The sequence below is a fragment of the Juglans regia genome, chromosome 12, assembly GCF_001411555.2.
Source record: "Juglans regia cultivar Chandler chromosome 12, Walnut 2.0, whole genome shotgun sequence".
NCBI classification, from domain to species: Eukaryota; Viridiplantae; Streptophyta; class Magnoliopsida; order Fagales; family Juglandaceae; genus Juglans; species Juglans regia.
In genome coordinates, this window is record NC_049912.1 from 31,468,764 (window position 1) to 31,492,331 (window position 23,568).

At 39.2% G+C, this 23,568-nt stretch overlaps 2 protein-coding genes across 3 annotated transcripts; one reads left to right on the forward strand and one right to left on the reverse strand.

Moving 5' to 3' along the window:
• The first annotated feature begins 1,510 nt into the window (after positions 1–1,510).
• On the forward strand, positions 1,511–3,438 carry LOC118344054 (glutathione S-transferase T3-like). The gene is made up of 3 exons (XM_035683812.1): positions 1,511–1,942; positions 2,025–2,305; positions 3,318–3,438. Exons 1-3 carry the CDS (start codon positions 1,511–1,513, stop codon positions 3,436–3,438), a joined length of 834 nt encoding a protein of 277 aa, XP_035539705.1.
• A 15,801-nt stretch (positions 3,439–19,239) lies between these two features.
• On the reverse strand, positions 19,240–23,211 carry LOC109003021. 2 transcript variants are annotated; one of them, XM_018981005.2, is made up of 8 exons: positions 22,555–23,211; positions 21,813–21,960; positions 21,559–21,709; positions 21,270–21,395; positions 21,056–21,136; positions 20,718–20,910; positions 20,290–20,560; positions 19,240–19,641 (listed from the first exon to the last, which is right to left on the reverse strand). In XM_018981005.2, exons 1-8 carry the CDS (start codon positions 22,756–22,758, stop codon positions 19,373–19,375), a joined length of 1,443 nt encoding a protein of 480 aa, XP_018836550.1. In that variant the 5' UTR covers positions 22,759–23,211; the 3' UTR covers positions 19,240–19,372. The 2 variants fall into 2 exon arrangements, with proteins under 2 accessions (XP_018836550.1, XP_018836629.1); XM_018981084.2 differs by having other exon boundaries at positions 19,240–19,638; positions 22,555–23,188.
• Between the last annotated feature and the right edge of the window lie 357 nt (positions 23,212–23,568).

The following is a 23,568-nucleotide window of genomic DNA, read 5'->3' on the forward strand; positions in this document are numbered from 1 at the left end:
GAGTGGGAGGTAAATCATTACAGTTAATACTTGCCCTCCCAACTTCATACCATTCAAACCAGCACAAGCTTTGTGAGTAACTGATTGGTCTACATACTGATACAGTATATACAAGTCAGAAGTCACTTAAAAAAGTCAGAAGAAAAAGTTGTTCAACACGTATAAAGGAAAGCTAAAAATTGAAAAGAAGGGAAGGGAAGGGAAGGGAAGGGGGGGGGGGAGTTCAAAAAGAAGAGAGTATAATACTCAAGATTCCAAATGCGTCGAGTATCTAAGTGGTCCTAACACAGTCACTGACATGGGCATTGGGGTCCCAAAAACAGAAAACACAATGGCAGACTCATTTTATCAATTAAAAACTTAATAAAAACACTCCAATGCAGATTATTGCAACCTAAATTCTCTCCAATAAGCACACACATAAGTATTTCACATACGAATAGAATTGTAGTTGTCACATGGACAAGGCACAAATAAAGATATCAAATTGATTATTTTAGGAATTAAATTGTAACCATTATAAGGGGCAACAACTAGTGATAGAATTCAGTAATGAAAAATCTAATGATACATATAATACATACATAATGACATCCAATGAACGTACTAACAGATTTACATAAAGGCAAGTAGGCAACATCTACTTCAGATAATGGAAACTTCTCTTATCCTTTGACCATGATAAATAGGGATTTCAAAACATATAAATAAAGATTTCAATTGTAGAGAATGTCAAAACGTTCAAAAGGATTTTCAAGAATTACTAAAGATACTAGACAAGGTCAATTTATTCAGAAACAGTAACTATAGATAATCAATCAACAAGATGATGATTTACATTAGGTGAAACTTGTCTAAACAATATTAAAGCATGTTTGCAATATATGGACTGTTTTGAAATTTTCTGGATCCTTTTGGCAATTTATGGACTGTTTTGAGGTAACTATGGATGTAAATGAAAAAATTAGATTGAGAAAAAATTATATATATAACTCAAGAACTGTTTTTGCTACATGTATATTAATTAGTCAGCCCCAAGCCGTATTTGTGATCTGTTTTTGGTACTTGCCTCACTATTGCATGTGTTTCAGTTTGTTGCTTTGGACTGTTTTGTTGCGATAAGCATGCTCACTTCATTAGATTATTCATATGCATTATATATATATATATATATTTCAGTTTCCATGATTCATATGGTTTTATATATATATTATGAAGTTAGTGAGTTAGTGTTTCAGTTTGCTGCTGAGTTAGTGAGTTAGTTAATAAGTCTGAGTTAGTTAATAAGTTTGAGTTAGTTTTAGGCACACTGCATAAGTCAAAGTGCTTTAAAACATAAGAAATATGAATTAGATATTGTGCACTTATAACTATTGGAGCTGGAATTGCTGAAACCACTATTGTGCACTTATAACTCAAGCTGAATGTTGTGAATATGCTGGAATCTTGTGGATTTGGACTTATATTGGGTCAATTTTCTGACTCATTGAAAATTTAATCTTTCTCAAGGATGGATACACATTTTGAGGATGACCCATTCTTCACCACTCTCTTACAAAGTGGGGGAGGAGGTTGTAATAGCACCCCAACGCAACATTCTAATGTTGTGATCCAAGCAACCACAACTGACTGTGAAAAGAGGCATCATTCAAAAAAAGTTCAAAGAGGTGCATCTTTCACTGTAGAGGAGGATAATCTCCTCGTCTCAGCTTGGCTCAACATTAGCATCGATGCGATCAGGGGTACTGATCAAAAGTCAACTCAAATGTGGGAAAGAATTACCACATTTTATCACGAATATAAAAAACCAAACATTGCTGACCGTTCTGAGGGCTCATTGATGAATCGATGGTCCATGATTCAAAAATTGACAAATAAGTTCTGTGCATATATAGCACAGGTAGAGTCATTGCACCCGAGTGGTGCAACCGAGCAAGACAAGGTATGTAATTATTGGATTTTTAATCATGAATTACATATCTGGACTTATTTATGAACTAAAACATATTCCTTCACCTTTATAGATTGAGAAGGCCAAGATGTTGTACAAAGAGATGGTAGGGTCTAATTTTACAATGGAACATTGTTGGTGTCTTTTGAGACACCAACCAAAATGGCAGCAACACATATCTACCTTTGGTAAGAAGAGAAAGCCACAAGAAAAATATGTTGGTGAAGTTGATGTTGATTTAGCCGAGGAGGACCTGGAGGTTCTTACTGAGAGACCTCCAGGCAAAAAAGCTGAGAAAGAAAGGGAGAGGAAGCGGAAGTCGATGGAAGGCAAAGAGGTAGAGATCAAAACAGCGTTAGCCAAAATGACCGAGGACAGAGCGACGACCATGGAAGAGCGGAGAAATGCTATGTTGAAAGCAGATGAAAAAAATGATAAAATATTTGAACTAAAGAAGAAGAAGTTTGAACTAGAGGAAAAGAAATTTGAACTAGAGAAGAAGAATTTTGAACTAAAGATAATGATGCTAGATGTACGTGGCATGAATGCCATGCAACAAGAATATTTCAGTAATATTCAATTTGCAATTTTTAAGGATTCGAAGTCTCATTCTGGATGTACATCTACATCTCCGTCGATACCTTATGGAGGTGTCTAACTTCTAGTGTTGGTGCTACTAATTTTTTGAGAATTTAGTGGCTACCTAGCCACATGTGGGATGTATAAACATGTGGCTGGATAGCAACTAAATTATTGGACTGTTTTTATGGATTAATGGACTGTTTTTGTAATTTTAGTGGACTATTTTGTAATTATTGGACTGTTTTGATGGATTAGTGGACTGTTTTTGTAATGGCAATGAACTATTTTGTAATTATTGGACTGTTTTGATGGATTAGTGGACTGTTTTTATGGATTAGTGGATTGTATCTACCATTTTAGTGGACTGTTTTGTAATTAGTGGACTGTTTTGTAAGAAGGGTGGACTGTTTTGTAATTTTAGTGGACTATTTTGTAATTATTGGACTGTTTTGATGGATTAGTGGACTGTTTTTGTAATTTTAGTGGACTGTTTTGTAATTATTGGACTGTTTTGATGGAATAATGGACTGTTTTTGTAATTTTATTGGACTGTTTTGTAATTAGTGGACTGTTTTGATGGATTAGTGGGATGTTTTTGTAATTTTAGTGGACTGTTTTGTAATTAGTGGACTGTTTTGATGGATTAGTGGGATGTTTTTGTAATTTTAGTGGACTACTATAATTATTGGACTGTTTCGATGGGAGTCTAATGAGGCTGATTTGAGGCTGATTCAGTTGGATACTTTCTGCAATTTTGGTATTCGTATGTGCTTGAAATTAGCAGGAAAATGCACCCCAAGGTTGCAGTCGTTGGTATTCAAGTGACTGTTTGCCCACTGAGTTTCATTCTATCTTCGTCCATTACACTTGGTCATAAAATATTTGATGCAGATGGACTACTATAATTAATAAATTTATTAATTAAATTTGTAAAATATTAAAAAAAAATTATTAAAATAATAATATTTTATTATTATTTAGACTTTAAGATAGCTAGTCCAATGTGAACTACTTTAGCTATAAATTCATGTTATAGTCAAAACAACTCATTCTAGCTAAATTTTAGACTTGGCAATGGCTAGGCCATTGCCAATGCTCTTACGTGTCCCCACTAGCTGCTATCTTTCCTTACAAGTGGGTTGTTCCTTAATCACGTTTCACGTGCCTCAGCTACCTAACATTCGCCCCTACTTCAATAAAACCTTATCCTGAAGGTTGAGGAACATATTTAGAAAAACCTTACCCACTAGATGAGGATAATATTGCTTGAGGCTATAAAACTCCTCCCATGTGGCATCATCTAACTGTGTTCCCTTCTAGTGCACCAAGAGCTCAGTAAGAGCCTTCATTCCTTGTTTTTGAATTCGCCTCTTTGTGACTCTCTCTAGTTCTGGCTGAATAGCTCCAGTATCATCAACAGGCAGAAAAGATGGTAATGGAAGAACTCGTTGACCGAGACATTTCTTAAGGCAAGAAACATAAAATATTGGGTGAATCTGAGAAGAAGTTGGAAGAACCAACTTATAAGCAACCTGTCCAATCTTGTGTAGAACTTTAAAGGGGCCAAAAAATCTAGGCAAAAGCTTGTAGACATAGTCTCCTAGTTCAAAAGACCCTTCAGTTCTCCTTTTATTTGCATGAAACTTCATCCTCTCCTGTGCATCTAACAAATTGTGGTGTAAAGTTTCTATGACTTCCTCCCTTGACTTCATACAATCATCCATTGTTGCATTCAAAGCGGTGTCAAGAATATATTCTACAATCTCGAAGGTGTAATGCCATAAACTGCTTGGAATGGTGTCATCTTAGAGGCATAATGGTGGTTAGTGTTATACCACCATTCTACAAAAGGTAACCATTTAGACTACTCCTTCACCTTCTCACCTGCAAAACAACAAAGGTAATGTTCCACACATTTATTAACCACCTTAGTTTGCTCATCAGATTGAAGGTGGTAAGAGGAACTCAAAGATAATTGAGTGGCTTGCAACTGATGCAATTCAGTCCAGAAAGAACTTATGAAAGCCGAGTCACCGTCACTCACAATACTTGTAGGTAATCCATGTAGCTTAAACACAGTAGAAAAGAATAACTATGCTATTTTTAATGCAAAATATGGATGTGGTACTAGCATTAAATGAGCATATTTCGAGAGCCTATCAACAACCACATAAACTACACTGTATCAATGAGACAAGGGCAACCCCTTTATCAAATCCATAAAAATGTTTGTCCAGATTTTCTAAGGAATAAGGAGTGGCTGTAAAAGCCAAGCAGGGTGAATGTTTTACACATTATTCTTCTGATAAACATCACACTCATTGATGTAATGTTTTTTCATACCCAACCAATAAAAAATTACCTTGGCTCGTCGGTGAGTTTTAGAATAACCCCCCATAAGACTACTATGAACATAGTCCAATATCTTCTCCTAGAGAGCATAGTTATTCCCCACAAAAATAATTCATTTCCTCAATAGTAACCCATCCTTAAGGCTATAACCTTTATGAAATGTTTGGCCTAAGGTTAGCTTCTCATTCACTGCTTGGAACTTTTCATCATGTTGATAGGAGGCTTTGATTTCAACAAGCCACTCAGAAAAAGTATAAGAAATGAGAGATGAGAACAATCCTTCTTCCTCATACTCGAGTCTACTACACTAATGCTCAGTTTCTTGCCTTTGAGAAAGCACATCAACTACATAGTTCTCACTGCCCCTCTTATATTCTATAGTGAATCATACCCTATTAACTTTGTAATCCATTTTTGTTGAAATGGCATACCTTCTCTTTGCTCCAACAAAAACTTAAGGCTCATGTGATCTGTCTTCATCTTGAAAGGTCTCCCTAACAAGTAAGGTTGTCACTTCCTCATTGCTTGTAATAAGGTCAACAATTCTTTTTCATAAGTAGAAAGACTCAAAACCTTTCCTTTCAATGTCTAACTGAGATATGCAATATGTATGTTTTCCTGCATCAAAACAGCCCCTACCCCTTTCTCGTAAGCTTCACACTTCACAATAAACTTTTTCTCAAAATTAGGGAGAGTCAACACTAGTGGTGAAGTCACCACTGACTTAAACTTCTAGAATGCATCAGTTGCAGTTTGGTTCCATTTAAACGAGTTCTTTGTTAACAAAGCAGTGAATGGTGCAACAATGAGGCCATAGCCTTTTATAAAATTCTTGTAGTTACCAGTTAACCCCAGAAAACCTCTCAAAGACTTGAGAGTGGTGGGAATTGGCCAGCTTAACATAGGTTCAATCTTGGCAGGATCAACCTTAACACCATTCTCCGAAATGACATGACCCAAATATTCAACCTCTTTATACCCAAACTTACATTTTGATATTTTTGCATAAAGCTAGTACTATTGCAATGTGGCAAGTACTATTTTTAAATGCATGGAATGATCTTCAACTAATTTGTTGTAAACCAAAATGTCATCAAAGAAGACAATAACAAATATTCTTAAATAGGGTCTAAACACATCATTCATCAAGCTCTGAAAAGTTGAAGGAGCATTAGTAAGCCCAAAGGGCATCACTAAAAACTCATAGTGACCCTCATAGGTCCTAAAGGCAGTCTTGTGTATATCATCCGGTCTGACCCATATATGGTGATAACTCGAACGTAACTCAAGTTTAGAGAAAATTACAACACCATATAACTCATCAACTACTAGTATCAGAAATTTGTCCTTAATTGTATCTTGATTAGGGGTTCTATAATCAATACACATCCTCTAACTTCCATATGCCTTTATAACCAGTAGAATAGGAGAAGAAAATGGGGTTTGAATAGCCCTAGTTACCATTGACTCCGAAAGTTCATTGACTATCTTTTCTATATCAGATTCTTTATAAAAAGGATAGCGATAAGGATGTACACAAATTGGTTTGGCTTCTTCTTTCAAATTAATCCGGTGGTCTTGCTTTCTACTTGGAGGTAACCTTGTTGGTTTCTGAAATATGGCCTCAAACTCCTTCAACAACTTGTTAATATGATGTTCTTGTGGAGCTGCAAATAAATGATCACTAATTCCATCCAACTACTTAATTGAGTTAACTTCCTCACTGCTAATTGTCAACTGCATAATCACCCCTCTTCTTTCCATTTTAGGAAGTTTGTCTGAATAATCATCATTGACCAAATTAGAATTAGAAGTAGTAAACCCCTTCATAATATGAGTTCTATCACCAGAAAAATTCCATAGTCAACTTAAAGAAATCCCATACAATGGGTCCTAGGTGCTGCAAGTTCTAGAGGTATAATCGGTTCAGTCCAGTCCAGTTTTGGACATATTTTAGAATTGAACTGGTCTAAGTTGGTTTTAAAATTCTAAGAATCGAAACCAGCCAATTAATCCAAGGAACCAGAACTTTTGGTTTTTTCAGTTTCGGTCCAGTTCTAATTGATTTACAAGTGTGATTCAGTTTTTGGGCTTTTTGATGGGTTGCTTGGCTTTTTTGACCCAAATGAATAATTTTTTTAGCCCAAATATGATAGGGCCCAAAATATTATTTTCAACTCAAAACACCATGCATATTAGGATTGGGTAGCGAGGCCTGCACCCCGCTGCCTTACGCTCACTTGGGCGGGACGGATCTAGCGGACGGGGTCACTAGCGGGGGGCGGGTGGCCTTGTCCTCCTCTGGCGCCCCTAGTGGGGGCAAGGGGCAAGCTTGGCCCAACCCTGCCATGCCCCTAGATCATATATATATAATTTAAAATATAAATATATATTTATATTATATATAAAAACCCCCATATACCAAAACGACATTGTTTTGGGATAGACAAAGCGATGTCGTTTTGATAAGTGAAGTTACCCCATATATTAAAACAATGTGGTTTAGGTAAAAACAAAACGACGTCATTTTGATAATTGACTTTAACCCAAAACAACCCCCCACCCTCAGTTCTCTTCTGTCTCTCTCTCATCTCTCCTCTGTGAAACACTAGCCCCCCTCTCTCTCCTGCTCCATCCGTCATATGCCGCCAGGCCCATCAGCATCAGCATCTGTCTCCATCTCTGTTGCAAACTCGCACACCTAGTCCATCGCCAGTTTCGTATGTTTCCTTTCCGTCATAGTCCCGAGTTCGTTGTTTGTAATTTTTTTATTTATTTTTTATTTTTTATTTTTGTTGAGTTATGGAGAATGAGATTAAATTAAGGAGTTAGATGATGAGATTGTGAATTGTGTGCTGTGGAGTGTGGACATTGTGCATGTGTGTTGATTGTAGTTTTAAAAAAATTGTGCATGTGAAATTGTGACTTTAGGGTTTCAAATTGAAACCCTAAATTAGTTTAGGGTATCAATCTGAAACCCTTAATCATGACTCCCAAATTAATTTAGGGTTTCAGATTGAAACCCTAAATTAAGGCAAGGGTATTGATACTTCTAACTTAATTTAGGTTTTTCCTAAGGGTTTCAATGCAAAACCCCGATTTGCTTTGGGATTTTGATATGAAACTCCACTCTATTTGGGGTTTCGATATCAAAAGCCCAAACTGTTTTGGGTGATTTGTGTGTAGTTTTCATTATCATTGTAATCTTTGGTTTCATTTCATATTTTTGTGAGTTTTAAGGAATGGATACTTCATCAGATTTTTGTGATTTTAGTGCTATCTCACCTACCCCTACCCCAACACCTAACCCTACACCTGCCAGTAACCCTATAGACCCTACCACTGCACCTGTCGCTAACACCACTGGGCCTATCCTACTTCGCCTGTGTTTTGCCCTGCAAAGACAGAGTGAGATGGTCTTAAGGCCATCTTGCCCCTCCCATGATGGAGAGCGGATCCAGCCTCACGGCTGCTTGAGAACTTACCTCGACCTTCGCCATGACGAAGAGTAGGATCAACACCAGCCTGACCCAACACTTACCTTTCCTGTGATGTTAAAAGGCGAAAGCTGGCCCAGTCCCAAACTGCCTAACTACTTACCTCCCCATGAGGGCTAAAGGGTGGGCAGGTAGCTTAGCCTCTCTTGCGGGGAGAGCGGGTCCAGCTTCTCAGCTCCACGAACAACTTACCTCACCTCCATTATGACGAAGAATGGACCGACTGCTCAGCTGTGTGACACTTACCTCCTCGAGAGGTACTAAAGGGATGAGTTACGCCTAATACTGCTTCATCCCTCTCGCGATGGAGAGCGGGCTAGCCTTAGGTTGCCCGACACTTACCTTCCTCGTGAGCGTTAAAAGGCAGGAGCGGGTATAGTCCCAAACTGCCCTACAACTTACCTCCCCGCTGGAGATAGAGGGTGAGATGCGCCTTAAGGCCATCTCGCCCCTCCCACGACGGAGAACGAGTCCATCCCCTCGGCTGTCTGACAACTTGCTTTAACCGTCACCATGTTGAAGAATGGGATCAGCGCTGGCTTAACTCAACACTTACATTCCCTTTGATGTTAACACGTGAGAGCGGCTCCAGTCTCTTGGCTGCCCAACAACTTACTCCACCCCTACCATGGCGAAGAGTGAACCAGCTTCTCAGTTGTCCGAAAAATTACCTCCTCGAGGGGCCAAAAGGGTGGGCTTAGCCTCAGGCATCCCGACCCTTCCCCTAGTGGAGAGTGGATTTAATCCTTTGACTACCCTATACTGCGCCATCTCCAACAACAAAATGCCAAACGAGCGACGCCTCAAACTCCTCGCTCCGCTCATTCTCCACCAAACGGGAGCCAACCCAGGTTTGCAAATTTCGCACCCATAGATTGATGATGAATTATACTAACTTATTTGTTTTGTCTAGTGGTATATTAGACACCCCTACTCGCTTCACGATGAAGGGTTGGCCACCTTTTTAGGCGTCCGACAAATTACCTCCTCAGGGGGCCAAAGGGGAGGGCTTAGCCTAAGGCATCTCGGCCCCCCGGTGGAGAACGAGTTTAGTCCTTCGACTACCTGACACAATGCCATCTCCAACGATGGAACACCAGACAAATAGAGCCTTAGAATCTGTGCCGAATTCCTTTCCCACCAGTAGCGGCTCATGCCTCCCGAGGAATATGGGTCCGTTCTCTCCACAACCCTAGAAATGCGTTGATACAAGAAGGTGAATGTTCACCTGGCAGGGTTTCCTGAGAGTGCGCTTGGCATCAACTCCTTCCCTATTAAGGCCCACGCTCCAACGCAGTCAGGTTCGGAGGGAGTACTTACACTCTCAAAGCTCTCAAATTACTTTGGAAATTCAGGAGCATGAAATCTCTCACTCTCTCCAAATCCTCATGATAGCCATGATTCCAGGCGTCACCATGTCTCCACAGCCTCGTCAGTCTATGAGGCCGATGAGAGTATCATTCACCGTGTTTCATGAAGTTGCCTAACCCTTGCCCCAGTTACGAGGCCGACAAAAAGATCAGGGGAGCCAAGCATTGTGTTCCCACAGACTTGCCTCACCCCTTGCTTCGGTCTACAATGTTGACGAAAAGGCTGGGGAACCAAGTATTGCGTCCCTCTGGATTTGACTTATCCCTTGCATCAGGCCCGCCAAGCCGACATAAGAAAAAACAGAGGAAAGAGAACATTGAGGAAGGAGGAACAGAGCAAATGGCAACGAAAAAAAAAATAAGACAATTTTATTGACAAGTTCAATGTATACAAAGTGCAAGCAAATTACCGCAAGGATGTCTAAAGATAGTTGGTCAAAGCTTCTTTACAATGAAAGGAAATAATGTACATAACTTTACAAAAAAAAGAAAAGAAAAGAAAAAGAAATGCATCAGCGCAGGAAGGGAAATGTTTAGCTAGCGGGATTTGTCTATGAGTGCATTAGGGATGAGCTCATTCCTATCAAGGCACTGCGCTTTAGCGTTGCTGTGTCTGGAGGGAGTCCTTGCACTTTCAATGCCCTCAAATTGCTTTGGGAATTCAAGAGAACATGATCTCTCATTCTCTTTAAACACTCCAAGTAGCCATAGTTCCAAGCGTCGTTGTGAACCAAGCGGACATGTGACAACTCCTCGCGCAGCCGGGGAAGGGCGACTTCGGCGATATCAAGGCGAGAGCGCAAGTCCAAGATGGTGGCCTCATGGGCGGCTATCGCACGATCGGCCTCACTTTTCTCAAACTCCAAGATCTTCACTCTCTTGCCTTTAGCCTCGAGAGAGTCCCTCTTCTCTGCAGAGACTTGGAGGCCTCCTCGAAACTCCCTTCCAACCACTTGTATGACCGAGAGTTTGAGTTGTGCTGTTTGAGCAACTTCACGTTGTCGGCTTGCAGCTACTCCAGCTCCCTTTGTTGGAGATCGAATGACTCCCAAGACCTTGCCAAGTCCAACTTAAGTTGGGCCTTGCATCGACGAAGCTTGAATATCCTCTTCTACCTCTGCCGCCAACTAAACTGCACTTTGACAAGAGTTTCCTCTAACTCCTCTTTCCTCTCCCTTTTCTCTATGGCACAAAGTCAACTGAGCCAAAGATCGGAGCGCTTGGTTCTTGCCTTCTAGTGCCTCCGGATCGTCCCTAATGAATGCCGCCAATTGCCCTACACCCTGCCACGAAAATTTCGAGTTAGCAACGAAGGACAAGTCATCAAGAAAGCTTAAAAGGAGATTTGGCGAGTTGATAACAGACCTCGAAGAAGAACTCCCTAAGCCTCTTAGACATGTCCTGGACACGGGCAGGATGGTCCCCGCTTACTGTCGGCCTTGGGGCAACACCCTCCCTCTCCTCAGAAGGGTCCTTGAGCGCCACGCCATCACCCTCGACGGGGATTGACCTCCCATGACATGTTTTGGAATCTCTCCAACCCTTGTGCCCGTGGAAACTGCTAGAGCCTATCCAGCCAACACATCTAAAATAGGCCCGAGGGGGGCTCCCTCGGTCTCCTTTGCCACTATTGCCCCCACCTCAGCATCGGCCCCCATCGACGCCAAGGCAGGGATGGTTTCAGTGAAGGACAGAGAAGCGCCAACGTCCGCCAATATGGTCGGGACCTCACCACCCTCGCCAACTTCCACCTCAGCCCTAGCTCCCACTGAAGCCAAGGCCGGGATGGCGTAAGTTAAGGGCAACCGAGCCTCGGCGTTGACTGCAACAACAAAAGCTTCTCCGACCTTTGCTGACCCCGTCACGACCTTAATCTCGAGTGTATTCACCAAAACCCCCTCAGCCCATGACACGACCCTCGTTATCTCCCTCCCAGACACCACGTCATCATCCCTCTCATCCTCCAAGCTAGGTTCGAGCGAAACAACCTCGACTTCAGGGGAATAAGCAATGGGAGAATCTGAAATTGAAACCCGGTCAAGGAGATTTTCACCCCCGGTAGGGCAGTCTTCGGATAAGGACAAAAGAACCTTATCGAGATCAATGACGAAAGAACCTTATCGAGATCAATGTCGGGAGACAAGGGAACTATATGGAGCTCCTGAATAGGATAGTCCAAAAGGACCACATAAAATCGCGTAGAGATCAAATCCTCTCCAGGCGAAAGCTCCACAACCCCCATGTTGCCTGGCGGGGTCAGGGAATAAGCCTCTAAGATGGTTGGGAGAACCTCCCCATGCTGCGCGAGTGTGGCCATCGACTGATCTGCCCAAATTGGCTGGAGAGGATCAGAGCCACTCGCCCCACATGGGGGAGAAGAAGAAGGCATGGCTCGAGGAGACGATGTGGTCACCAACATCTTCTTCGGCGACCTCGGTTTTGGCCGTTGAACGAGCACTGCAACCGAAGATTGCCAAGGAGGGAGAATGGGCATTTCGTCGAAGTCGGCTTTGGCAGGAGACTCCCTTTTAGGTTTCTTCCCCTTCCCCTCCACCTGTAGGCTGGAGGAACGCCTACGAACTAAGGCACAGTTGCCTGTATTGGTACGGTCTGGTCAGCAAAACGCATGTTGGCCGGAGGGGGAAAGTATCGTCGAAGACTGCCCTCATCCAATAGGGCTTAAGAAAAAAATCGTTTGGGTGGCCTTTCGCCCAAGCACGAACGACCTAAATTCAGCTCACTTCCTTGGGAGTCGCGGAGGGCCATGAGCTCTTGTCATCACCCATGACCGCCCAGATGGCATGAACGGGGTAGTCAAGCCGATTGGCCTACTCGACCGGGAACTCTCATCCCTTACTGGACGAGGAAAAAACGTCGACTCCACCCTTTCACCCTATTGTACTGCAGCTCCAAACGAGCCAACACTTGAATGGATCTAAAACTGCAAGTGTTGCCACTCTGCTTCAGAAGATTGTAGGTAAGGAGGAACTCACGTGCAGTGAGATAAGGAAACTCCTCCAGCGTTCATCGTCAGATGATGCAACACGATACCAAGATCCTCCACACATTTGGGTGGAGTTGGGCAAGTGCCAAGTGCCAAGTGTAGGTAGTCCAGCACATCCTGAACTGGACGGCAAAAAAGCAGCCTAAGGCCATTGGAGAACATACTAGGGTATACAGCCACCTTCAACGCACATCCTTTGGAGTCCACGGTGACTTTATTGGGAGATGGCACCTTAAACTCTACAATGCCCAGCACTTTGTAGTTTGACTTCAACGGCTCTAACTCACCAAGAGTCATGACCGATCGCCACGACAACCCATTGAATCTCTGTGACTCAGTGCTAACCTCAGGAGGATCTAGGCCCCCGAGAGCATGCGAAGAAGTAGGAGGCTTGGCCAGCTTAGGGTGTGTAGGGGTAGGACATGAAGAGTTCTTTGGAGTCATGTGAATGTGGAAACAGAAGAAGGAAAAATGGGGTACACGCAAAGGGAGATTTGAAGAGAAAGGGAAGAAGCACGAAGAGCTCTAAGAAAGGAGGAGAAGGCAAAATGGGCTCCAATGTGAAGAGAAGGAGCCGTTTGACATCATCAATGCTGAGAGGACTGGAAGGACGCAATCAAGTGCAAAATCCAACCGTTAGAAAATGTGCCAATAAAGTCAGAAGGGGAATCATTGCCTGACATCGTTAAAATAACGAAAAAGCCCACGAGTATGATCTAGAGCCCAGAATCTTACAAGTGGAAAAGCAGAGAGTAATAACCACCCATTTCTAGGGAAAAGGATCTCAAAGATAATGACATCGTAGAAGTATATAGCATGAAGACAAAGGTAAAAAAGAATTTCCATCAGACTAGTTCGATAAGAATTAGTGGGGTAACTGTAGGGGTTCCCCCAAAAAAAAATCAGGCCTTAAGAAAAGCCCACGAGGGACCACATAGGAAGTAATTCAGAGAGCCAGACCGAGCCCAGCCAGGCCCAACGACCCTCCTCTAAAAGGAGTTAGTGGGCCTTTGCATAATACTCGGTCCACGAGCAAAACTCACCTACGAAGCAACCCATGCATAGGGACGGTAAGGGTAGATGGGACTCGCCGCCCTGGCACCATCTCACTTGCAAGGCTTTGGTAAATGTATCCCAAATCTTACTTGCAAGTGTGCAGGTGAAAGTCCGAAAACCCAAGTTGCTTGAGTGTGCAGGTGAAAGTCCGAAAACCCAAGTTGTTAGAATCCGGCCCAAAGGCGTACGAAACACTATGTTAACAGGGTCATCATATGGGACACTCCCCAATCTCACTTGCAAGGCTTTGGTAAATGCATCCCAATTCTGAAAACAACTAGAATCTTCATCATCTTGGAACCATACCAAGATATCTCCTAAAATATGATAAGAAGCCAAGAAAAGCTTCTACTGAGACGTTGTATGGTGTAATGAGAAATATTGATTGGCTTTGTAAACCCAACCATCTGGATCAGTCCCATCAAAACTTGGAAACTCAAGCCTAATATTTCTGGCAAAACCTACTCCACTTTGACCTGCTGCTGAAAGTTCTACTTCATCATCCTCTGTTATTCGACTTGGACCATTACGATGACCATTGGTAAAAGACTGAAAAATTCTCATTAAGCTGCCTCAACTGAACCATTATATCCTTTAAGGTACTTGAGTTTCATCTTTTACTTGCTTCTGCTGCTCTAACCGCCTATTGGTACTAGCAAGTGACTACTGCAATTAATTAACTTTTGTACCCTCTGTCATCTTTGATTCTTCCCAGCTGCCCTCTGAATCACAACTACTCCTATACCAACTTTGTATGAATCTCAGCAAAAAAGATTAGAACAAGAAAGGAAAAGAAATGGATCAAAAACAAAAACAGACTAGCTTATTCGAGGAAGCCATACCCTCCCATTCTTTCATTGAAGAAAAATTACCAAATGAATCTTAGTATTTACATGGACCCCTCTTTATACAATTTGTGCACACGGGCATATTTAGTACTAACTAACCAAGTACAAGACTCTTCCGCATAAGATTAAGGTTAGGTTTGGATAGTGAGTTGAGACGAAAGTTAAAAGTTGAATAAAATATTATTAGAGTTAAAAGTTGAATAAAATATTATTAGAATATTATTTTTTAATATTATTATTATTTTAGAAATTGAAAAAGTTGAATTGTTTATTATATTTTATGTAAGAATTTATGAAAGTTATAATGATGAAATGAGATGTGTTGAGTGTTTCTCAATCCAAACCTAACCACCAAAATAAAATCCAACTCTACATTCATGTTAGCTTACGTGTCCCTACTCACTGCTATCTTTCCTAACAACTCATGTGGTCTTCAACCACGCTACACGTGCCTTAGCTATCTAACACTCAATTCACGTGGGCTGCAATTAATCGCTTTTTTTAAACATGCCACTAAGACCCTGTTTGTGTACAAGAGTATTATCATATATTCTAAGATATTAAATATTTTATTTTTAAATATCATTTAAATACAAAACAATTTTCAATTTCAAATATCCAACTTTTTCATTTAATCATTACCTAATCATTACATTTTTTTTTAAATTTTGAAACAAAACATAAAAAATAATACAACTTTTTAAATTTCAAAAAACAAAAATAATATTAAAAAATAAAATTCAAAAAATATTTTAATTTTAAAATACTTTTATTCACTTTTCTCTCATTTCCCAAAACCTAATAAACATCTTAACTTAAATTATTTCATTATTATTGACAAATATACTAAGATATTTTAAATATCCAAACATAGCCGAAAAGAAAAAGGAAATGCTAGGGGTCGGACCGAACAACTTGGTGTTTTTTTTCCCCCTTTTCGGGTTACCTTTATTTTTTAGGGAGAATACAAAGCATGTTCATTCATTGTTCATGAGTTATGCTAATTCACTTTTCTCTCTTTTTAATGATTCCTTGGGACAAGTTTGCAACGAAAAAGGCCACCTGGGGGGGGGGAAGGTCCATAAGTTATAATTTTAGCTATTAAATCCTCGAGTTCTCAAAACTTTATAATAAACACCATGTATCTATCTAGCGTCAACTCCAAAAACAACATGCATGCCATATGTTGACTAGGACAAGTACACCAAATGTATTCTAACTCATACCAAGTTTTACTTACATAGAAGTCATGTCATCAACTTTTGACACGTAGCTTGGTCCAATCTGACAAACTTGATAGTAATGAAAATGGAAGAAGTCTCTCTCCATCCATTGCTATTCCAACATAGGGGCATTGTAAAATTATCACTTGTCTTAAAAGTTTAAGCTAATAAGAAAATGTATATTTTATTATTTATTTTATATTTTAATACTCCCCTCACGTTTGGGCTAGACTCCCCCTCAATGAGTGGCCCAATACGTGAAATATTTAATTAAATGAGATAAAGTATAAAGTTAGGGTTCGAACTCAGGACCTCTGCTCTGATACCATGTAAAATTACCACTTGTCCTAAAAGTTTAAACTAATAGGAAGATGTAGATTTTATTATTTATTTTATATCTTAATAGACACAACTATATCAAGCTGAGTCTCCATTCTTCAGCTGGATGATCATTGTGGTTATGAATGGGATCCAAAAGGGGGTTAATGAAGGTTGACAAAAATGTAATTTGTGCACAACACAATTAACATTGTGTTTGTAAATAAATGTAACTATCTCTAAACGCCTTGGAACATTCATTAACAACTTTATTTTAGAGGAAGGAGATACAAAAAGTAGAATTTCTTTTTATAATATCTCATTATTTCCTTTGCTTGGAAGTTTAATCACAAAGAAATGAAATGAACATTGTTTAGAAGTTCAATTAAGGGGGAATGAAATGTGTGAAAGATAACTCTTAAACAATTAAAATTTATTTTGTAATTTCAATTTTTTATTCACTCTAAAATCGAGAGAAATGAGACTGAATGGAATGATGATTAATAAAATATTAACCAAAATATAATTTTGTTAAAGTGCTAATCTAATGGAAACAAAACTTGGAAGTCTACTACGAAGTGGAGAAGCTGCAGTGGAGTAGAACATGAAGTGGGTTGAAGTTGTGTTTTATTCTAAGAAGAGTTATTATTTAATTAGAGTAGGAATAGTTATTATTGGCTATAAGTTGTTTTATTGCTTTAAACTAGTTCATGTCAGTTAGGATATTATTGTCATTATAATTTGAATAGGAGTAGGATTGTTATGTTTTATTAGAATAGGTTTAGGTTTCCATACATGCTCAGAAGTGCATGGCTATAAATACTAGGGTTTGTAGTTTATTTTCAATCATTAGAAAAGAATATAAAACTTGTTGTTTGTTCCAGTCTTAAGTGGATCACAATTTATCACTTTTCATCGTAGTAAGATCTTGGTTCCATTAGTGGTATTAGAGCATGGCTAAGACTAAGGAACGTCTTGAAAGCTTGGAATACAATCTGCATGAGGTATGAGAATGGGCCAAAGACACCAGTTCACGGCTTCAAGCAATGGAAGAAAGTTTGAAGGCAATCAAGGAGTTTTTGGAGGCATCACAGGAGCAACCCTTCCATCGGCCAGACAAAGACTTTTCAAAGTAGGAAGAAGTGGGCTCACACTCACGGATTCCGCACCAAGGAGAAGGAGGACACCAACAATTCCATCCATAGTAGTTTAAAATAGACTTTCCATGTTACTCTGGCGATGATCCAACGACGTGGATAAACTGAGCGGTATAGTTCTTTGAGTTTTAGGGCATTTTTGAATATCATAAGGTGTGATTAGTCTCCTTCCACTTAGAAGGTGAGGCAAATGTACGGTGGCAATGGGTTCAATAGGTCCACAATGAGGAAGAAAAACTCATCACCTGGGATGACTTTGTGCTGGAGATATTTGTGCGGTTTGGACCAATCGAAGATGAGGACTTTGATGAAACACTATCTTAGATTCGTCAAACTGGGTCTCTTCGAGATTATAAGCGTGTGTTTGAATGTCTAGCAACCAGAGTGGTTGGTTGGCCTTAAAAGGTGATAGGCACGCTTTAGGGAGGATTGAAGGACGAAATCGTTATGGATGTCCAGATGTTCAAGCTAAAAACATTGTGTGAGACCATTGATTTGGCAAGAATGAGGGACGATTGGTTAAATAAGCAAGGGGAAAGTACACATCCGAAATGGAATCGAACACTGGTTCAAGCACTAGGGGCCCTTCAAGCGGTCTTTACACCTCTTATAACACGTAACACCAGCAATCTAGAGTTCAAAAGATTAAGTTGGAAGGAGATGCGGGAGAAGCGGGAGAAACAACTATGTTTCAATTGCGATGAAAGGTTCACATTGGGACACAAGTGTCGAACACCTCAAGTCTTCCTTCTCGAAATAGTAAAAGATGCAACGTGGGAAGAAACATACTAGTTAAAAGGACAATTTCCATTGTTGCACCTTGAGGACAAGGATAATCTCGAAGAGGGGAGGAATGATGGAAACAAAACTTGGAAGTCTACTACGAAGTGGATAAGCTACAGTGGAGTAGAATACGAAGTGAGTTGAAGCTGTGTTTTATTCTAGGAAGAGTTACTATTTGAGTAGGAAGAGTTATTATGGCTGTCAGTTGTTTTATTACTTTAAACTAGTTCATGTCAGTTATGATTGTTATTGTTATTCTAATTTGAATAGGAGTATAATTATTATTTTTATTAGAATAGGTTTAGGTTTCCGTGCATTTTTTTTTAAAGTTCCATACATGATGAGAAGTGCATGGCTATAAATACTAGGATTTGTAATTTATTTTCAATCATCAGAAAGAATATAAAACTTGTTGTTCGTTTCAACCTTAAGTGGATCACAATTGATCACTTTTCATTGTAGTAAGATCCTCTTCTCATCTGTTTCATAAATCCTTCATTTAGATAGATATAGACTGGAAAGTGAAAAAGATAATCAAAATAAATCCATAACAACTTTTATTATTTGATTACAAAATCCTAAGTTTGCTTCAATTTGATAGATCACAAGTAAAACAGTCTGGCCAAAGCAACTAGGTTCGGCCTGGTTCAATTATACACGCAATTAATGAGTAAAAAATATATTCAAATAATATTTTATTCAACTTTCAACTTTCATATCATCTCAGAAAACAAACGATGCCTTTAAATGAAATGATATTTCAAACCTCATCAAAATAAAATGATTAGAATTGAATGCAAAATAGTAATGTCATTACAAAATATTCATTTCCATTCATTTTTGTTGTACTTACAAAATCAAAAGTTATCCCCTTTCCATTCATCTCTATTCCTCTTTTTTTGAAAAATCCATACACGGATTCAATTCAATTCATTCCATTTCCATTACTTTCCTTTATCCAAACAAAGCCAGACGAACTTATTTCATGAGCTTTTTACTGATCTGAAATTTGGAGCAGAGACTAGAACCAATCCTAGCCAACTCCACAAATATATCGCCAACTTGTAAAGGATCCAACTCTCCAAGGGACTCAGAATCAGACAAACGACAAAAAAATGAATTACTATGACATCATTAAATGGTAGAGTTCCAGTTCTGTGTGGCAGAACATTCAATTTAACCATCCAAACGACCTTAAGTAAATTAAAGAAAATTAGCAACAAAGAAACTATCAGTTAGACCATACGTGAACTAAACCATGCCTATTGCCGGTATAGATTTCATTCCGCTCTTCATCGTAAAAGAGAGCAGTAATATCTTCCAAGGCTTCTGCAACCGTGCTCCTGATTCTGGAGGAATGAGTCTGCTTCTTCCAAGCGCAGCTGCTACCACAAAAATGATCGCGGCAACCACATTCCTTTTCCATGGGGAAGCTGTTGCTTGTTCTAATTTTTGCAAGGCATTTTCCGGTTAGAATATTACTGATATTGATTGATCCTGCTGCATAGGAGAAAGGAAAGACGTTAGCACCAAATTTCAACAAAATGGATACTCCAAATTGCCGTACAACTGATGATAAAAGCAATGAATAGAACCCCTATTTTGATTAAAAAGAAGAGCTCCTCATACTATAAATAAATAATAAAAAAATAATGGAGAGGTTTTACGCTACCAACCCACACCATGAAAACACAACAAGACCACAAGGTCCAATCTTGTATTAAAATAACAGTAGTAATATTAAAAAATAACAATCAATGCAACCATCGAAAAGGGCTAAAATAAATCTAAAGAAAACTAGGAACAAATCCAAGAAACCATGGGTTGGACCATAAGTGAAATATACTATGGTTATTGCTGGTAGAAATTTCATTCTGTTCTTCATCATAACAGAGGGCAGCGATGTCTAAAATTGCATTCAAATAATAGTAGCAATAATAAACCACAATTAAAATTAATACACACATACACATAAAACTATTATAAATTTGTTCAGCAAATATGGCAGGTTAGGCATCAGACTAACATGTCAAAACCCAAAAGGAGACCAACTCTCCAGTTCAATTAATAGGCTATGCTTTTGGATTGCCCTTTGTATGTTTCCATTACATATGGCACACTGGATTAGTAAATGAAAACTAAAATTACCAGTTCCTTCAGACAATGGATCATCAGAATCAGCCTTGCAGTAAGAGATAATAAGATCCTGATCACTCGTGATATATATGTTATTAGTGTTGCAGTCAGGATGCCACAGAAGGTGATCCTCAAATGAGGTCACAAGCTCCCCACGGAAGTTCCAGACAGCCACAGTTCGGTTTCTAAATGTTAGGAATAACTGGTTCTCATACAGAAATATAAATGCTGATGGCGTCATAAATTCAGTTCTGCTAACTTCTGTCATCTCAAAATTGCGAACCTACATATAATGATCGTCAGAAATCCAAATCAACAAATTACTTGGGCTCTTGCCTATTCTTATGATCAATAAAATCTTGTTTACCGATTACAAAAAAGAAAAGAAAAGAAATCCAAATCAACAAATACTACCAAAAGATATCAAGAACGGTTCTTACATCGAGAATCTGAAGATTCTCATTCTCTTGCTTGACAAGTAGCTTTTCATTAAACTGTTCAATGAAATCCACCTTCTTATTCCGGTGAAGGAGATGGTTAAAAGACTTGAGAACAGTTCCATCCTCAATTGAAAGAATCTTAAGGGGAACATGGCTACTTCCTTTGGTAAAAATCAACAACATGATCCCTGGACTGCTCAGGAAAAATACCAAATAGGAGCAAATAAGTAATTATGAAAAGGATCAATTGCAAACCACATTTTTATTCTCAAGCAGTTCATGCACAAGTACATGAAATACCACTGTTGTGCATGTGCATTGCATGTTAGATACATTACCTGATCTTTATTTCTTGAACATGTTTATCCGATATGGAGTACAACATTGTATAGTTTTTCAGGTCAAACACTTTGTAAATGCTAACACAAGAATGAAAAGAAAAAGAAAAAATAATGAAATCAATAAGCTAGTTGAGTAATAGAGAATCACCGATAAAAAATTAAGTAATAGAGAATCGTATCTTAGCAGAAAAAGAATGCTGAGAATAATTACCTATCCTGTGCAGAATAAGTGAGTACCTTCCCATTGACATCATCAAACTCTACGAAACCAGGCCATTTCAGTGATTCAGACTCAAAAAGTGCAAAGCCAGAATCAGGTTTGCCCCTCCTTATGTATCTGGGATATATGAACAGACACCGATGCATTTTTACAGAATAATTTTGAATATAAACAAGCAAAACAAGGATAATCAACCATAGGATTTGAGATTTTCATTTGTTTTTTTGAAATTATTATCATATTTTAGGAGGGGGCAGCAAGTGGTATAAGATTCACATACTCGATCCTTGTGCTTCTGCATTTCAAAGAACTGAAATTGTCTGAAGCATACACAGAAACTGTGATAAGTGAGTCATTGTTTTTATTATAAAACAAGCTTCGTATAACTTCATCAGGACTGACATTAAGAAAGCATATCCTCCTATTAGTCTCTGCATCAAACACACATATAAATCCCCCCATCGTCATTCTACTTTTAGACGCAAAAAAAATTCACAAGAAAAAAATTTTAGAAATACATAAACAGAGCTATACCTCGGCTAAATGCTGCACAAACACCAGATTGAGCAAGAGCAAACACAGTGTCATGAGCTGCAACGATCTCAATTATCTTTGACCTTTTTCTCAGGAAAGGCAGTACCATGGAACAATATCCTTTTGGATCATGGGTATCATATTCCTCCTATCCATAAACAAATTAAAAATATACCAATAAGCAGATTAGAAGAGCATAGTTATCTATGTTAAACCATGGTACTTGCGTAAAATTAGGAAGGAGGATTAATGTAAGCAAAATAAAGCGTACATTAACTAACAGTACCGGGATTATTAATTTAATGCACAAATTTGTGGTTTAACCTAATTGTGAACTTCTCAGGACTTCCAAAATGATTTATGTCCATAATGACATCACACATTTCGTAAGGCATATGGCTCTTTAATCCGGTGTGAGCGGCGTAGGTAACTTCTCTACTAAAAATACCGCCGATGATCAGCTTGGCATTTTGAAAATAAGGATGCCACCAAAATAAAGTTTATATATCTAACTGACTCCAATAGCAATGTATCAATATGCTTTAATACTCATAATATATAGGAAAACTGGGTTTGAGCTACAAAGGAAAATGCTAAAATAGCGCCAATAAGATTTCACACAATTATTCAAGCCATACACTGGTTAATTCATATTACTTGAGAAGAAGATGAAGGAAAGGAGAACAAGTGAAAAATGAGAAGTATTAGATTCCTATAAGAGAAGAAGGAAAGCAGAAGAGACCTGCAAACGTATGTTACGGAAGCGTTCCTGGGCGTCGGTCATACCGAAAGCACGCTCACGCCTCGAACTGATTTCCCGTCTCTGAAGTTTCTTAACGCTGTTGACCAACCCATCCACGCCACCACCGCGTGCTCGCTTCTTTGCCAGTACCCGCCTTCCTCTGCAGGGCCGAGGACTCACCGATATCCTCCTGCCGCCTTCCATTTTTCTCTCTCCCGGAAACCGCTTCCACGAAGGTAAGACCCCAAAACTAGAACATTTACAGCATAATTAGCTAATTCGAAAGCGAAATAGCATATAACTCTTTGCTCGGCTGCTCCTCAATTACAACCCCAATCTTTCGGTTTCCATCCATCTCTGATAAAACCCTTAATCTCCTATCATCCAGAACATAAATTATTTTTTATTTTTCCAAATTGAAGTTAAGAAAGACCGAAAAAGAACAGCCGACAGCTAATTCCGAGGAGACCCCGACCCAATGCTAAAATCGATCACTCGCTCTGTCTCTCCGAGAAATCACTGAACGAAGAGTACAACTGGGTAGAAGCAAGAGATGTCTCTGTGTCGGATTTCAACGTGCGGGCGTGTCAGATTCCTTTTCTCAAATTCTGAATATCGTTGAAAGAGGCCACCTCAATATTACCGATGCGCAATATTTATATTTGATATTTCAAAAGTTTGTAAATAACTACTTACAAAATTCCTGACAATCATCATTTCAATCAACGATATTAAATGATTGGAAATTTAATCTTTATTTTCAAGTAACATCATACCGCATAAGAAAAAAAAAGTAATAATATAAACATAACACATTGCACAACAATGTTATAAAATGAGCTTATTTTAAAATATCTCTCATTTAGGGTTTAGGGTTTAGGGTTTAGGGTTTTAGGGTTTAGGGTTTAGGGTTTAGGGTTTAGGGTTTAGGGTTTAGGGTTTTAGGGTTTAGGGTTTTAGGGTTTAGGGTTTAGGGTTTAGGGTTTAGGGTTTAGGGTTTAGGGTTTAGGGTTT